At 38.7% G+C, this 18,368-nt stretch overlaps 1 protein-coding gene across 4 annotated transcripts; it reads left to right on the forward strand.

Moving 5' to 3' along the window:
• Window positions 1-1,135: 1,135 nt before the first annotated feature.
• LOC308393335 (vitamin D3 hydroxylase-associated protein-like) lies at window positions 1,136-18,071 on the forward strand. 4 transcript variants are annotated; one of them, XM_080877018.1, is made up of 18 exons: window positions 1,136-1,252; window positions 2,392-2,464; window positions 3,043-3,514; window positions 3,591-4,148; window positions 5,056-5,169; window positions 5,408-5,548; window positions 6,433-6,566; window positions 6,764-6,970; window positions 7,056-7,096; window positions 7,216-7,340; window positions 8,567-8,692; window positions 9,457-9,554; window positions 9,754-9,853; window positions 10,040-10,083; window positions 10,182-10,221; window positions 16,494-16,602; window positions 17,032-17,177; window positions 17,525-18,071. In XM_080877018.1, exons 4-18 carry the CDS (start codon window positions 3,969-3,971, stop codon window positions 17,645-17,647), a joined length of 1,728 nt encoding a protein of 575 aa, XP_080733144.1. In that variant the 5' UTR covers window positions 1,136-1,252; window positions 2,392-2,464; window positions 3,043-3,514; window positions 3,591-3,968; the 3' UTR covers window positions 17,648-18,071. The 4 variants fall into 4 exon arrangements, 3 of the variants coding, with proteins under 3 accessions (XP_080733144.1, XP_080733143.1, XP_080733145.1); XR_013970965.1 differs by having other exon boundaries at window positions 2,392-3,514; window positions 16,494-16,576; window positions 17,525-17,661; XM_080877017.1 differs by having other exon boundaries at window positions 2,392-3,514.
• Window positions 18,072-18,368: the final 297 nt, after the last annotated feature.

Genomic DNA, 18,368 nt, shown 5'->3' on the forward strand with positions numbered 1-18,368 from the left:
TGACACACGGACCCAGCTCGACAGGCACGGGCTGCACTCATCTGGCATGGCAGCTAGCAAGTAGTCTTCACTCAGCGACCGAGTTTTCACTGTAGCAGTCCCCCGGACCAAAGAAGAAATAGAGAGAGCCTCGATGGGTGCATTAATTTTTACATTGAGATTCATTCAGAATCTAACAGTGCTGAGGTGCGCCAATGCACTGTGAAAACTAAACAAAAACACAAAGTACATTTTCTTAGACGCTTATTACAAATATGAACTCAAACAAAGCAGAAAATACAATAAAATATCAACTAAGCAATCAAATACAAGCTGGAAGTGCAACTTGCTGCTAACTAAGCGACAGAGCCCTCTACTGGAAACTACGCGTAGCTGCTCAGGCTTAGATCAATAAACAAAACTGGACCTTTACAACAGCCAATATCATTAATGTAAATTGCAATACAAAGTTATGGGACGCTTAAATGTAGTTTCAAAAGGATTACATCCGAGGCTTTGATTCATTGTGAGATTATTAAAGTTTTAAATTGTGTAACAGATACATATATAAAATAAAAAATATGAAATGTTGATTTGAAAACATTTAAAACATTAAATAACACCAGCTACAGTAGTGGCGGTTAATTGTTCAGGAGAACAGTTTCCAGTATGTTGGCTGATCAATTTTTTGCATTTAAAGATAATCGTTACGCTGATTTAACGCTTTACAAGAAGTGTTTTTCATTATTATTTTATATTCATATTTACATACACTTTTTATATTGTTTATTGTGTTGTTGGACTAGAAATTTTTTAAGTCAACAGTGATAAAAATTTAATGGGATTTAGTTGCATTTAATTTGTATGCAAGAAAAATGTTAAAACGTAAGTTACCACAAACCAGGCACGTGCAGAGGGGGGGCTAGAGGGGCTTGAGCACCCGCCCCTTTCCTGATGGATGCCCAAAGTGCCCTTTTGTTGAGGCAACTATTTTTTTTAAAAAATTATTATTTTTTAATGTGTGTGTGAGTGCGGAGTCCTGTCTGTGCCCTTCAACAATGATATTTAACTATTAATCACAGTTTTGCTAAATAAAAGGATCTGGCTTGCATCAGTCACATGATCACATTTAACCAATGATCGCCCTTGTCGGCAGAACGCGCTGGTTACGAGCCGGGAACGAGCTCACAAAGAGCACGCGCATTTTTTGCGGTCCGGAGCTGTAGGAGAAACACAAGTTAACTCAGAGACACAGACTGATGCGACAAAACCAGTAAGTAGGTGCACAGCGTACACTGTAGTGTGTAGCACACAGGAGTATTAGCTTATTACGTACACGTTGGTAAGCTGTCTTGTTGCAACTGACGAACTGAAACAAACGAGCGTGCTGTGTGTGCAACAGCGCGACAAACATTACCTGTGCTTTTATTAACTGCACAGGTAGTGCTGGTCATAGCTGCTGGCTACCTGTGTAAGGCTGTCATGGGTCTGTAGCTCTGTCACCGTTTTAGGGAACATATTTAGTTTTAAAGTAAGTTTCCGGGCTTTTCCTGCCTTTCTGGAGGGATTATATTTCACTAAAAAACGATCTAATATGCATGTCCACATAATAATAATTATAATTATAATATATTAAAAAAACACACGCTGTAATTTAAAGAACATACATTAAGAAGCAGATTATATTAGATTTATATTTTAAATAAGACAAAAGTTGGATTTTACAGCAGTAAAATGATTGTATCTCTACAGTTTAAACATGTAATAAGCTTTGCCCCTGCACAGAGTGGATAGTGAAACAAATGGAATCATCATAAATACATTATTTCATATTTATTACTTCCCCCTCCTCTTTGCTTTATTATTGTAGCTCTAGTAATAAATAATAATGTAAGGATTCTGGATCAGCACCATGATGCCCATAGTATATACAGTATTCTGAAGAAGGTCTAAAATGTCACTGTGTGTGCGTGCATGTGTGTTTTATTTAGATGGATTTTTTAAAAAAATATTACTCATGATATAACATTGTCCAGACATGGCTGGTAAGGACATGAGGAGGAAACAGTAGGAGCTGTGTGAGGCTACTAAAGGCAGGGCTATAACATTTTTCTGTCATCATTTTATTATAGATTAAGTGCAAGAGTTGTTAGGTGTGGATAATTAGATTATAGTTTATTGCAATAGCAAGTTGTGCCTTGTTCTCAGATAGACAGCAAGTGGAGAGTGATATATGAAATGATGGGAAGGAAGGAAGAAGAGAAGCAAAGAGTGATTCACAGGCAGAGCCTAAATTATTTCTCACAGTTTTTTGTTGCCAAGCGCTGTCACCAATCTTTGCATTTTGTTATTATCTCATGACACTTGTTTAATCAGCTACCATCTCTCCTATGGACTTTTTAATGTCTACAGTCTCAGATCAACACAGCCCTGCCCTCCAGCACTATCAGCAGCAGCCCCTCAACAGCAACATTGTACCCATCAGGTAAAACATTGGCTACGTTTGCTTTGCCTTGTTGCCCATATTAGATTCTTGATGAATGTGTGTTGTTGTTATTCAGCCTGGTTCAATGAGCCCCATTTTAACTTTGAGCACCCGCCCCTTTAAACCTCTCTGCATGGCCCTGTGTGTGTGTTTGTACGTGTGTATTTTAGTTAATCAGTGGCAATGAGCTGTCACTGTTTAATGAGAAGCAAGATAATAATACCAATCTTCTGAAAATGTGTTTTTGAGGTCAAGGTAGCTGGTGTTCATTTTTTTAAATAATTAACATACTATGATATTTACCCCACAGAATATGTTTCAACAAAGTATTATGAATGAAAATATGTTATAAAGGCAATAAATGACTCTCTTTTTTTACCTTTTACCTTTTTAGTATTTGCCTGTGGCACTTCTCTACTGATAGGTATCATGTTATGTACACATGTAAACAAACACACACACACACGTGTATATATACACGCCTGCGAGGCATTGGCTGGTGCCACAGCTAATATGTCTTTTAATGTCACACATTGCGCTGAATTCATTTTTACTTTCATTTTCTTTTTCTGTCTTAGCCTTTCAGCTGAAAGTTTTCACACTAAACTCTTCAATAAGTCACAGCGAAGGTAGGAGAGGCCCAAGTGTCATTAAGAGATTTGATTGGGTATTACAGTGTCGGCAATGAAAATGAACGAATGGGCTAGAATGGTGCGTGTATGGTACAGTGCGCAGCGGTGCTTCAATTGGCCCCGAGGTGCGTCGGGTAAATTAACTGTCCACCCCTAAATTAAGGCACGGTACATGCACAACACGCCCACAGCTAAAACTGTCATGGTCCCTGTGCCTCCCCGGCCAGCCCAGTGTGGCCACAAGTGTTTGTTGTTTTTCTCTCACGCTGTCTCTCCTACCTGTCTGCCTGGGCGGAGCTCTGATTGGGCTCCTGCCCTTGGCCCACGCACCTGCAGCTGATCTCGAGCGGATTGCAGTTCTCTGGCTCTTAAGGCTGGGGCTCTGAGCTGTTCGTCGCTGGAATATTGAGTAACTCTCGTTAGTATTGCCTGGCTTCCTTGCGATTCTACTGTTCCCGTGTTTGCCTTCGACTTACCCTCGTCTGTGTAAACAGGTTTACCTGGATCAGCCCTTTTGTGACCCCTGGACCCCGTGAGTAGGAGAGTGAGCTGAGCTGCTTGTGTGGAGACTGTTTGGACGAGGAGCAGAGCGAGTGCGAAGAAGTGTGTCTCCCCAGCCAAGTGATCCCCGGGACCCTGGTGTTTCCCCCCCCTTCACGTGTATATAGTGCACCAGTGTGATTAATAAAGTGTCGTTGAACTGTGCTACCTCAGTCTGCGCCTGAGTCCGTTCCACTCCCGTGACAAAAACAAGATAGCCTGTCGTGTTTAAAAAGCTGTGTGTTAGGTCCACTTGGATTTTTGCATTTTGCAGCCACAGGGCAAAGACGAAAGCCACGCAGAACACTGAACTGTTTATTAAGAGAGTGAAGATGGACAACTGGACAGCGGCTCTGCTCACTGGTGTTGCCTGCATTGTGGGATACCTGGTTGTGTGGGTGAAAAAGATCAACAGCCTCCGACAGGCGGAGGAAAAGATCAAGAGAGCCAGAAACAGGAGAGATGAGAGCTTGCAGCGCGCAGAGCAGGCGGTGCTCCGGTACAAACAGTCGGTGAGAGTTCAGAGCTTTAAACACTGAAATGTTTAACTTTTTCTTTAGATAGAAATCAAAACAAATGATGTGCTTTTAGTTTAAGCCTAGCGGAGGTTTAGTTATTAATTTCCAAATTACTGACACTTTTTGTTGTCAAAAAACTTAAAAACACATTAATATTATGCTGCTCTTCTGGATTTGTTTTGTTGGCCCAAGTTGACACATAACTTCACACACGCGGTTTGTCAGCTGCACGTCTCCTGTTCCACCTCACCCTAAAGTTGCTCTGTTGGATCTGTGGTGGCCCCTAAAGACGAAGCACGCACAAACTCCAAAACACTTGCAAAATCCAAAACTTTTGTAAGTGTTTTGGATTTTGTGCGTGCTTTGTCTCTAGGGACCACCGTAGAAATCTGGTGATTGTGTAACGCGAGGGCTCACTAGATGGTTTGGAATCTCTCTGAATAATTAGGAACAGCAAGATGGAGATGGATAACTTTTTAGCAGCCTCTTTACTCTCCACACCGCAACAACTCACACTTTCTGTGTACCGCCCTCATGAATACTTCACTGGCCTCTCAGAAGCCAGGAAATCTTGAACTCAGATCAGAACAGGGAGAACAACTAGGTAGATATAACACATATTACTGGTTTGAACATGCATGTCTAAACATTCAAACGTGTAAACATGTAAATATCAAAACACGTAACCACCAAATAGCTACATAACTAGCTTTATAACCTTTGTAAACACCTCTTTGTATATCAAATTAGATTTAAATTTACTTCTACACTTTACAATTGTGCAGAAGTACAGGAAGTAGGAGTCCTGAATCTATACACTGATATGGTTTTCTTTCTTTCTTTCTTACAGCTTTATAAATTTTTATAACATAATGATTCTGTGTGGGTCTGTGTCTTCTAGCTTCCCACGACTGACTCTGCTTTGATCCTGAAGCTCTCCCTGTCTGAGCTGACACAGCAGCTGAAGGACGGCTCACTGAACCCTGACAATGTGCTTTACTCTTACATGGAAAAGGTTCATTATCCAGCATGACACAAGAGTTCACTGCCTAACATAACACAGATCTTTTTATCTGAAGGTTGACCGAAATACAATATATACACCAGTTTATTTTAGCTAGCATAAACACTAAGTAATCTATTTTATTTTCCAGTGAGAGTTTAATATTTTACAGAGCGCTTACACAGATCAGTATCCCTTTAAAGTAAATAAGTTCACCTGAATCTGTCTGTGCTTGTGTCCTTTCCAACAGACTCTGGCTGTAAACCAAAAGCTGAACTGCTGCACTGAAATTTTGCTGGAGAGTTTGGACCAGCTGACAACTGTTGGCTCCAACAAGGATGGTCTCTTGTACGGAGTTCCAGTTAGCATCAAAGAAAATATTGCATTTAAGGTAAGAATAATTTAATAAATTAATGTATTTGTAGTGCAAACAAATGGCAGTTACGCTATAGGCAGTATAATAATGGACGAATGCAGCTAGGACACCAACCATTGCTTTCTGGAGTCCAACCTCAAGATGAACTTTTCCACCATTGCCAAGTTGGTTGCAAAAAGCTAAACCTGACATGGAGGAGTGGGTCTAAATTGCTCACTTAGCCAGTGAGCAAGCAGTTTCACAATATCCTTGGGCAAGATACTAACCCATATTTGCCTACTGGTGGTTGTCAGAGGGCCCGGTGGCGCCAGTGTCCGGCAGCCTCGCCTCTGTCAGTGCGCCCCAGGGTGGCTGTGGTTACAATGTAGCTGCCATCACCAGTGTGTGGATGACTGAATGTAGTGTGAAGCACTCCGGGGTTCTTAGGGACTAAGTAAAGCGCCATTTACCATTTTACCAAGTATTAGAATTAAAACAGTTAATTTTATAAATCATGAGCAACACATAAATACTGACTCTAGTTCTTATTTCCACAGAACTTGGAAAAGCTGGTTTTAAATGGTTTGCTGCCTATGAATTAAATGAACTACACAAAAACTATGATGTTACAATCTTTGATTTCATTTGATAATTTAAAAAGGTTTTAGACACATGTCTTTGTTAATTTGTGATCACGTTTACTGTGTTGTTTTATCTTTCTCAATTTCTTGGCATTTTTTGTAAGCAGGTCCCTCTTTAGAAAGAGATCTCAATCTCAGTGAGAATACTGTATAAATTAAGGTCTTAATAATAATGTTATTTATGATCTCTGAATTTCACTTACAGGTTTTCAAAATATTAAGGTATGGCATTTGTGTAGTCTTTGATGCACTCTTGTGTTCTTTAATTTACTTCACAAGGATCATGACTATTCTTGTGGTGTGATCATTAACCTGGACCAGCCCGCTGAAAAGGACAGTGTGCTTGTTCAAGTCCTGAAGAAACAAGGAGCTATTCCCTTTGTGAAAACCAACTTGGCCCAAGCCCTCATGAGGTACATTTTTTTAATCAAGAATTCAAATTTAAAACAACTCTGTGTACTCATGGGTGAATGAGGAGAGTGCTTTAAGTCCCCTGATAGAGTAGAAACACACTATATAAGAACCAATACATGTACCATTTGCATCTTCCATGTGTGTATTTTATGTAAAGACTCATAACCTGTCTTTGTTTGTCTGCGTCCACCTTTAGCTATGACTGCAGTAATCCTATCTACGGGCAGACTGTGAACCCTCATAACCCCCAGAAGACTCCTGGTGGTTCATCTGGTGGGGAGGGGGCTCTCATTGGGGGAGGGGGCTCCCTGCTCGGTATAGGCACTGATCTAGGTGGCAGTATCCGTCTTCCGTCTTCATTCTGTGGAATCTGTGGTTTCAAGCCAACTGCTCACCGACTGAGGTAGATCCTTTTTAGTCATAGAAAATTATTGTAAATTGATGAGTTAAGGTTTCTTTATTTGTTAACACCTTTGGATAATGATTAGTTTACAGGGTTTTCGTTCAATTTGTCGAGGACAAAAGTCAGGTAAGAAACCAGCACATGAAGTAAATGCAGATTATATATAACCAGTGTCTAATAATATTACACAAATTTTCTGGAACATTTTGTTCAAAACATTTGCTTTATGCTTGCTACTAAACTAGTGTCGTCATCACCTGGACCCATGGCAAGAGATGTGGACAGCCTGGCTCTGTGCATGCAGGCACTTCTTTGTGACCACATGTTTTCTTTGGACCCCACTGTTCCACCATTACCTTTTAATATGGAGGTGTGTCCTGTACTGTGGGATTCATGTCCTCTGTTGATGATCATATTTTCTATATATTTTCAGATCATTCATAGATGTTAGAAACTAGAAATTAATCAAGTTAATTTTCTTAACACATCTCTCTATGCTAAAAGACGAAGTTCTAAAGGACAAAGTTAATAGTCTTCCTATAACATTTCCAAGTGCTTTTTTTTATGAGAGCAAACGATTTTCAACATTTTCACCATTTCTAAATATACCAGTTTTCTTTTGAACACATACACTATTTCTGTTTACACACAATCTTTGAACTGTAGCAGAAATACAACAAAATTAACCTGGGCCAATAATATAATAACCCCCGGAAAAGCTGACCTTTTTAAAAGTCATTGCATTTGTAATGTTCAAAGCTCTTCAAGTTAAAACTGAGGGCTATTTTCCAATTTACAGTACAAAAACCTCAGGAAGGGTTTGAGCTGTTGAGAAAGCATCATGTAAAAAAAAAAGCAAATAAATACATAAATAAAGTTTTAAACTTGAGAAAAAGAATTGTTAATCCTTGCAAAGGATGAGATGGTTATACAAAGTTATCACAGCATTTCCAAGTGTCACAATGTGGAGTCAGAAGTATCAAGAAATTCAAAGAGAGCCACAGAGTACAGAACAAGCCTGGCAGAGGTGAAAATTGAAAGATTTAATTGATTCTGGGAAGAAAACTAGTGAGAAATATGTCTAAAGACCTTAGCCAGGACACTAGTGAATGTCTTAACCAAGCCTGGAATTGTAATCTCAAAGAAAACATTCGCTATGACCCTGCATACAGTCAGGTCCATAAATATTGGGACATCGACACAATTCTAACATTTTGGGCTCTATACACCACCACAATGGATTTCAAATGAAATGAACAAGATGTGCTTTAACTGCAGACTGTCAGCTTTTATTTGAGGGTATTTAGATCCAAATCAGGTGAACGGTGTAGGAATTACAGCAGTTTGCATATGTGCCTCCCACTTGTTAAGTGAACGTTATTGACTGGCCTGCACAAAGCCATGGCTGTAATCCCATTGAAAATCTGTGAGTTTAAACAAAGACCAAAGTAAAATAATGTAACCATCCAAAATAAAATTAAGATGCTTGGAAAAAACCGTGTTAACAATCCCTTGCTCTTCTTAACAGCACTTGGGAATACTTTTAAAAAGCTGAAATTTTCTTTGGTGGGCTAATAATTCTGTCCTCATCTACAGATATACAGAAGCTCCAGACCTCTTAGGATTGGTTATTTGGAAAATGATGGCTACTTGCAACCGTCTCCAAGCATGGTCCGAGGTGTCAGAGAGGTCAAAGCTCTGTTAGAGCAAGCAGGGCACACAGTAAGACGTCACCACACACGTAATCGTTACTGTCCTGAATTGTTATGAACCCCCTGTTATGTTACAGGACAATCAATCAATCAAGGCTTTATTCGCCACATGCACGTTGCCCTGCTGTGAAATGGCCCCCCCCCCCCCCCCCCCCCCCCCCGACCTTACACACACAACACAGACATCACATGGGGATACAAGTCGGAAATCGGTAGCGTTACAGAAAAACACTGAAATATACACTACAATGGGAAAGTACAAGAGGAAAAAAAGAGACCTCTACTCATGCTGGGCTCCTGGGAGGACAGCATGAGAACGGGAAACAAAAAAAACCTCCTCTGCACAAAAAGCACATAAATGTCCACAGCACAACATTGGGGGGGGGGTGAAGAGTAATCCGAAGCAAACGCAGCAGCCATCCTGCCCTGCGCTATTATTCCAGCGCGGGCCCTGACCCGCCGTGTTCCCAGGAGGGAACAAGCATCGAAGGCGTTTGGAAAGGGAGGGGGGATGAGTGAGTGCGTATCAGTGTATGTGTATGTGTGTGCGTGTCCAGAGTTCAGCTGAGACAGTGTCCAAACTGACCCTTTTAAAAGTTAAGCCATCTAAAAAATCTAAAAAATTGTTAAAAGTATTTTTTTATATAAAACTTCTTCTGCTTGGCTTAAAGAGTGTAAATATGTACACACACACACACACACACACACACACTAATAATCACTGCCTAGTATTTGATAGCCATACATCTTTAATGTTCTCTTTTATGCCTTTAGTTGGTTCCTTACGCTCCACTGAAAATCAGCCAAATTGTTCCTGAGCTATTAATAACGGGTGTATATGCAGATGGTGCTACCACCCTTCTACAAAAACTGTGAGTTGTACCTTTTAATAATTCATCTAATCACTTCTCATGAACTTAAAACATCTAATAAATGTATGATTTTTTTTTCAGTGCTAAGTTGCAGGTGCTAGCATGATAAACTAAAATACTGTAGAATACTAAAATCATTACATGTCATTAAGTGTCAACACAGTTATTTTGTGTGTGTAAATAATTCATTTCATTTTAGGAAAGGGGCACTTCTGGACCCTTCTCTGAAGCGGCAGGTTTTCATACACTCGCTCCCTAAGTGGTTTAAGAAAATCCTTTCCTTCCTACTAAAACCTGTGGTGAGTTTTCTCATTTGGTGACAAACATGTGTAAATTCAAGCACAGGACTGAACATAATCTTGGAACTTTTATCTGATAGAGCCTATGTTGTAAAGTGCCAGAATGTTTAAACTCACAGATTTTCAATGGGATTAAAGCCATGGCTTTGTGCAGGCCAGTCAATAACGTTCACTTGTTTTTTGCAGTCACCTCGTCTGTCTTCCAACGTGAGTGCTATTTGTGGAGTTCGGTGAGAAAGTATTGTTGAAATTCATCATCTGTACATGATTCTTTTTTCATATAATACATGTAATGGGCAAAGTCACAAAATAATGCTTTATTTTTTAGATCTGTTTCCGATCTGTGGAAGCAACATGCTGCTGTTGAGGTAACTTTAACTTTCAACTAATGATGCATGGTTGAGTATCACAGTACAATTTCAAAAGAGGTGGGACACTGTGTATAACGTAAATTAAAACAGAATGCAATGATTGGCAAATCTTACCGACCTACATTTATCCACAATAGCACATAGAAAACAAATCTAATATTCAAACTGAAAAAATAATGTATACCATGTTCAGAAAAATGATTCTTCTACTACAAAGCCATGCTATTGTAATAGCTGCAATATACACTTTAGCATTGACTTGCTCAAATATCTTCAGCAAGAAAATATCATTCTAATGGAAGTTTTATGTTCCTCTAAACCTAAACCTGTACATATGTCTGTGAAGGTTAAACCTGTACACAACTTTCAGCATTAAAAAGTGTCTTTCCAGATATGCAAGCTGCCAATGCCATGGCACTGAAACATGCAGGCTTTTGAACTGAGCACTAATAACAAACCAGATGGTTCCTTTTTCTTTAGTCCGAAGGATGCCGCATCCATGTTTTTCAAAACTAATGTCAAATTGTGATTTGTCTGGCCACAAAACAGTCTTTCACTTTGTGTCAGTCCATTCTAAAGAGGTTTGGCCCAAAGAAGGTGGTGGTGGTGTTTATGGATTATGTTCATATATGAATTCCCGTTTGCATGAGCTTTAGAGCTTTAAGCTATATTTCAATAGCGACAGCTCATTTGGAAGAATTGAACATGATTTACTGAGATACGGAGTTCAGCTACTGGTTTGGCGATTGACCCATCATAGCAGAATCTTAGAGGTGATAGCAATTAGAAGTAGAGTATGGTAGTGGTGAAGATGAAGCTGGAGGCTTGCATGGAGCTCTGAGTGGACAGGCTAGAAGATGAGTGAACTAGAACAACGCTGTCGACACTGAGTTTGGCAGTGTGGAAAGAAAAAGTTATATAACAAAGATTAGCAGCCAAACATCCAGGACAGCAGGCAGATGAGTGATCGTATAAAGACAACACATAAGATTCATTTGTGGATAGCATGGCGAACTGTGTTCGCAGACAGTGATCTCTGGAAATGTTGCTGAGCCAAAGCAATGATTTCCATGACAAAATCATCCCTGTTTTTAATGCACTGCTGCCCAAGGGCCCAAAGTCTCTGAATCATTTAATGATAATGTACCATAGATAATGAGATAGTTAAAAGTCTTTTTGTTTGTCAATTTTACATTGACAAATATTATTTTGAAATTGTTCTGTAATATGTAGATGCAGTTTTCTTTACTTCTGAGAAACTCTGCCTCTCTGAAAAACTTTATTTTTCCATCAGAGTCATGATACTGAGCTAATTAGCTGCATCGGTTTCATCCAGCTCTTTATTTCTCTTTTTTTCACATATCTTTTGGCTTTTGTTGACCCCCTTACACCTTTTTTAGGTCTGTTTTTGCTGTCATCAAAAACAAAATAAGGTAATGTTTTTCATGAAAAAATTAAAAACATTCGAAAAGGTGCAGGAGGCATTGTAGCAGTCAGGTGCAAGTGAGTTAAACATGAAGGGAAGTATTTTCATGTGTGATTTAATATCCATATAGAAAAGAAGAAAATGTAATGAAGCGATTTTAATGAAGTAACCTCTACCTCATAGACAGTGTTGGGAAGTTTACTTTTAAAATTTATTCCCTTACAGAATACATGCCCCAAAATGTATTCTGTAACGTATTCCGTTACGTTACTCAATGACAGTAACGTATTCTGAATACTTTGGATTACTTAATATATTATCATGCTGTTTACAACTACGTGAATGTACTATTGCTGTTCCACACCGTAGTAAAGGGACCTCTGACTAATACCTTGGGCTCGTAGCCAAAAACTAGCTTTACTTTGTTGTCTGGGTCACTTTGCTAGTGAGAGACAGAGAGAGGCGTTGAAAGACTGCTCCAACGGAACTTATTGTTTTCAGAGGAAAACACGAACACGGTGTACAGTCGAGTCTTAATAGCTTACTTACACCTGGGCTCGTCAGGCTCTCTTCTTGGCTGCAGTGGTTATTATTATATTTACATGCTTCCAGCTCCCGTTTTTGCTCGATGACAACTCGTACCTTTCCTTTTTCTCCCTCCTCGCGCTCACAGACACATAACGGGTATGGCAGTCCATTCTCCCTGCAGCACGGACTACACTGCCTATGATGCTACATTCTTTAGAGCTATACCTATAGCATTCTGCCTGTTAGCTTAGCACAACAACAAAAAGGCGCTCTCTCTCACCCAGGAAACACGCAGAGAGAGAGAGCGTCACCCTGTAACCATGGCATCCATAGCTGTCAAACAAAACCCAAACAGTCCTGACCCGCGACAATATGAAACAGGGAAGTACCGCCGTGTAATCCATTTATTTCAACAAAGTAACTGTATTCTGAATACCACCTTTTTAAACGGTAACTGTAACGGAATACAGTTACTCATATTTTGTATTTTAAATACGTAACGGCGGTACATGTATTCCATTACTCCCCAACACTGCTCATAGATACCTCAGAGATAAAAGTGGGTGAAAAGTCAGAGAGAGAAAGGTTCAAGGTCAACAACACTGAGTGAATGTACACAGAGGAAGAGGGGACAAGAGAGTGGGGGATGCAAATGTGAAAATTAGTATAGAAGAGGGCCTTCAGGGAACCAATCCAGGGCGAGAATGGCATTTTTTTTGAAGGAGAAGGTGGCTGAAGCAGTCCACAGAAGCCAAATCGAGGGAGGCTCCAGCCAAGAAATTGGTGTATAGACCCAGAGAAACTGGTGCTGGAGCAGAATAACATCATCACAGTGGCCCGCATGTGGCCTCCATCTGAGGGCCCAAGAGATAGTGACTCAGGAGGCATGGGTCACCCTGCGTAATGTCTGCAGGTGGGAGAAGATATCTGCGCATCAGTGGAGAAAATCCCTCATTTGATGGACAAAAAAGCAGAAGAGCAGAAGAGTTCATGTGGAAATTGGGGCAGGTCTATGACACACTGGGCCATGTAGCCAGTAAGTCGAGACAGAGAGCCACTGGCAGACAGCAGCAGATCTGGATTCCCACATGCCAAATTAGGCAAGATCGGAAGGTCACAAACTCTGTAGTTTATGGAGCTCAGTGAAAATGATAAGAACAATAAAAATAAAAAAAGAAGACTAGACGCTGCATCACAAAAACAATCCAAGCTGGGAGAGAAGCAGGGACCAATGGCCAAGAATACCAGACCCACCACCCAGCGGGAAGAGTGATTATTCTGCAGCCTGAGGGTCACAGAACAGTAAATATTTGGGAACAAGGGTGTGTGTGTGTGTGTGTGTGTGTGTGTGTGTGTGTGTGTGTCTTTGTTGGTGTTATTTGTACCCAGGGGGTATGCAAACATGGCACACAGCCCAGAGCCTGTCTTGGTCAAATTGACTAAGTAAACAAGAGAATGTCAGATTTTAACATGTGTGATTAAAAAAAAACAAAAAACACTTATATTGTGTATATTGTGATTGGCATAGTTATAAATAAAAAGTAAGAAAAGCAGTCCTATGTGAATAAGTTGATGAAAATCGTGTTGAAATTAATATTCATATGTCATTGAACTATTAATAAATCCTAGTGAAGAAAAATAGCATAAACTGAATAAACGTGTACGGAAGTATATTCATATTGTGATTTAATATTCATATGTGATAGAATGTTTTATAAAGTTAAAGTGCAACATAGAAAAGTAGAGAATGCAATGAAGTGATGTTAATGAAGTAACCTCTGCTCTAGTTAAAAGTGGGTGAAAAGTAAAGACAGAATCATAAGGTATGAAGGTAAGATGCAGTAGGTATGGATATGAGATACCTATTGTGAACAGAAAATTTACAAGGTGGTAGAAAAAATGACTATGTTGGTGGACAACATATATAGAAAACCATCTAAGGTTTTAAGGTAAACCAGCATTTAAGGAGTGGGTGGATACAAAATCAAACCAAAAAATTCTTTTTATTTATGGGGATTTCAACACAGATGTGATAAGTCCAGAAAAACATTAATAGACTGTATTTTAACTAATGAATCAGAAAACAAAATTGCCTTCTAATTAGTGACATCAGTGATCATTGTGCATTTTTTCCAGTATATGACAACAATCATATTAACGACAAACAGGAAAATAAATTAAAATAAAACAGGTGAGAACAGAGGAATCCATGAATGCATTTAAAAGTGACCTACTTGAGGGGAAATTTGGAGGTAGTGTCTAAGGAAAGGGATATTGATAAAGTTTATGAGACATTCTTAGGAAAATTTAAATTATTATATGACAAGCATTGACTAATAAAGCAATACTGCAACAAAGAAAAATATGCAGTTTGCCCATGGATCACAATAGGATTACAAAATGCATGTAAAAAGAAAAATACCATATATACCATATGAAATTAAAAAGCTGAAAATAAATATAACAAAATGTAAATTAAATAGAATTTTGACAAAAATTGTGCAAATTTATTAGACATGAAGAAAAACATTAACAGAGATTTGGAAAACATTAAACACCATTATAAAATAGGTCTAGGCATTTAAATTACCCTGTGTAATAGGGTATTAATAAGGATACAAATATTAGTGATGTTGATGAAGTAGTTCATGAATTTAATAGATTCTTTGTAAGTGTTGGACCAGACTGATAGAAGTTTTGCAGCGAGAGCAGACAAACTTCAATGTTTGTATCAGCTGTGGAAGAAAAGAAAATCATGGACATTGTTGGGAAACCACAAAATAAAACTTCTACAGACTTTAATGGCCGTGATACAAAAATTGTTAAATAAACTATTAATGGTATCTCTAAAGCTTTAAGCATAAATGTGCGAATTCTCTCTACAAACTGGTGCATTAACATCACAAAAGTGATACAATTGTACAAAAATGGAAATCACAAATTACATGTACAGACTTTCACAATTCTCCAAAATACTGGAAAAGGTTTTCATTAACAAGCAGGGTTTCGTGAGGCTATGGGCAATTCGTTGATAAACATAAAATATTAATGGACTCAGTATGGTTTCAGATCAAACAAATCAACTATGGCATTACTGGAATTAATTGAAAACATCGCTAATTACATAGATACAAAACACAATATAACAAGACAATGCACACTTTAGAGTTTTCATTGATCCAAAAAAGCTTTTGATAAAATTAATCGTGAAATATTGAAATATTACTTGATAAAATGGAGCACTGTGACGTTAAAGGAGTTGTGCTTCAGCGGGTTGAGAGGTATTTGGAAAAATTGGGAAAATTGGGGAATTTTCATTTAGTGTGCAGACATTGTTTGTAGAGTCCTACAAAGGTCCGTATTGGGATCAAAATTGTTTATCCTGTACATCAAAGACATATGTAAAGCATCTGATATATTGCATTTTATTTTATTTGCAGATGATACAGATGATACAACTACTTACTGCATTAGGGCGCATTCAGAGCAGATCTTGAAAATTGTCACACAAGAAATGATTCAGTTAAAAACATGGTTTGATAAAACTAGTTATTACTAAATTTGAACAGAGCAAGTGTATACAAGAGCTGGGGGGAAGAAATGATGATTACTGTAAATCAATAGATTGCTAAGCACGAGGTAGGGATTAATAAGTATGTACATACTTCTTCCTACTCCATTTTGGACGTGATGATCAAGTGATTTTATGTCATATATGTGTGTGTGCACATATATATATTCAGCTATCTATGTATATGTTTATGCGAATATATTTGTTTGTTTGTTTTGTATGTCTGAATTATAAAAGGTTATCCCATTATCCCATTCCCATTGCCTCCAACCTCAAGAAGGACTGGGCAGTTCCCCTCAGCCATCGGTTCCATCCAAGCCCTGCACTGCCTGCTGTGTAATACTCATAGGATCAGAGACTAGACTATTTATCTAGAGTTCCTGTTTTGGAGTGCTGGTTCCACAGATCAACATAGGAGGAGACCTCAGAGTAGAACCAGGACATGCAGAAGAGGTTATTTCTCTTGGCTCGCCTTGAAAGGCCTCGTTGTTCCCTCAGATAAACTAGAGGAGGTGGCTGGGGAGAGAGAGGTCTGGGCTTTGCTTCTTAGGCTGCTAACCCTGTGACCCGGCCCTGAATAAGTGGAAGAAAATGGATGGATAGATATTAAAATTTCTCAGTTTAAATATTTCAAAATTTGTAAATCACTGCATTTTGTTTTTGTTTACATTTTACACAGTCTCCCAAATGTTTTGGAATCGCAGTTGTATAAAGGATCAAGAAAATTTCCTGTTTTTTCTTTAGGACTATATTCAAGAGACAATAGCACATTGGAGGAGCTGCAATATCGATGTGCTGTTGTCCCCCATGATAGGGCCAGCCAGCAGGTTATTGCACGCTGACAAAGTTTCAAGTATGGTATACTGAGTATTAAAAAAAAAGCATTATTGTCCATCTATCTCTCTCTTTTTTTCATTATTGTAATCTCAGGATAAGTTTGTGGATGTATGAAATGCTCCTAGGTGGCAGCATAGTTCCTGGGATTTGGGATCACATAACAATTATCTCATAAAAAATTAGGATTGCTGCCCTTCTCTAGTGCTAACATGCATGATTAAAAAAGGCAGAGAGTGAAGAAAAACAATATCTCCAGACATTAGTCAATTAGGAAAGTCACCTGTAGATTAGAACATTTGGACAAATAATAATATAAAGGCACTGTTACACTAAATAAATCACATGTTAATTAAAGAGCAACAGAATTTTGAAGGGCTAAAGAAAAGTGAATCTGTCTTAAAATTTTTCATCATAACTAATCTACTTGTATTTTCTGTTATTTCAGCTGCAGTCAGTTGCACGATGCTCTACAATCTCTTAAAATTTCCTGCGGGTGTAGTCACTGTTTCCACAGTGACTGCGATCGATGAGGAGGAACTAAAGCACTATAAGGGCTGTTATCAGGACAGTTTTGACAAGTCCCTCAAAGAGGTAACACATACCAGTGTGGGGAGACGGATTGAACACATTTACTGTGAGACCAGTTTTTCATGCAGTTTTAAAATTTCTAAACAAATGAATACAACTTTCAACTACACTGACTACACACAGGAAGATTTCAGGTGTGGTGGTGGGTAGGCCCATCTATCCTACATGGAACCAAGAGCTAAACCAGATCAGACGATTGAGACAATTTTTTCTTGTGGTTCTGTAATTTATTGACTCTCAGTTATACATGAACTTTATTAAATGTTCCACAATTTGTTAGTCAGCTCGAGGCAGAAGACTGCGGTCCAGCTGCTGAGCATTAAGTGACAGGAGTGTGTTTTTGTGTTCAGGCAGTGACTGGTGGCGAGGGTCTACCTGTGGCGGTTCAGTGTGTTGCTCTGCCGTGGCAGGATGAGCTCTGCCTGCGCTTCATGAAGGAAGTGGAACAACTGGTCAAAGAAAGCAAGAAGTAAAGCTGCTTTCTTTCTCAGTCTCACAGGAGAGGCTGCAGACTTCAGAGGCAATGTGTTGACTTGAGTAGATCCTATAAATGAGAGCTGAATCTTTCATAAATAGCAGAGCATTCTCTTTTTTTACAAATATAATCTGGCAATTTTTGTGCCTTGACTATTTGGTAAAGTTTAAATAAATTTTAACAGTTAAAATTCAGGTTAAAGTCAAGGCAGTTTTATTTCTTTATGCCAAAATCACATGTAAAGGTTCTTCACAGGGAATGAACAAATAAATACATACAGCCATTAATAAATGGAACAGTACATTTTAAAAAATTGAAATCACTAAGATATTAAAACAGACATAATTTATATGTATAGGAGTATCTATGAAGCGCCTTGAGGCGACTTTTGTTGTGATTTGGCGCTATATAAATAAAATTGAATTGAATTGAGTGTGTGTGTGTCTTCTTATTCAGTCACAATGACGGAGATATTCATGATACAATATCTGGGTTAAAGAAAGCTGGAGGACGCAATGAAGTAAGTTAAAAATCAGCATCTGCTGTCAGTCAGGATAAACATATTGATACTATTTTTATGAGAAAACTTTAGGGGACCATTCGTTCTCGTCATACTCGAGAGGTCAAAGTAGATTCTGCTGCCCGATATTTACCCTGTAATATATGCTTCAGCACAGTAAGGTGTATTAAACCCGCTAAATAATGCTATTTTGTTTTCT

This window comes from Rhamphochromis sp. 'chilingali' (assembly GCF_963969265.1).
Source record: "Rhamphochromis sp. 'chilingali' genome assembly, chromosome: 3".
NCBI lineage: Eukaryota > Metazoa > Chordata > Actinopteri > Cichliformes > Cichlidae > Rhamphochromis > Rhamphochromis sp. 'chilingali'.

Bases quoted from the DNA above. Each gene is read 5' to 3' on its own strand.
- LOC308393335 (XM_080877017.1), top strand. From the start codon at position 3,969: ATGGACAACTGGACAGCGGCTCTGCTCACTGGTGTTGCCTGCATTGTG. The intron at 7,097-7,215 runs GTAAGAAACCAG...CTACTAAACTAG, and splicing joins TTGTCGAGGACAAAAGTCAG to TGTCGTCATCACCTGGACCC. The intron at 8,693-9,456 runs GTAAGACGTCAC...TTATGCCTTTAG, and splicing joins TAGAGCAAGCAGGGCACACA to TTGGTTCCTTACGCTCCACT.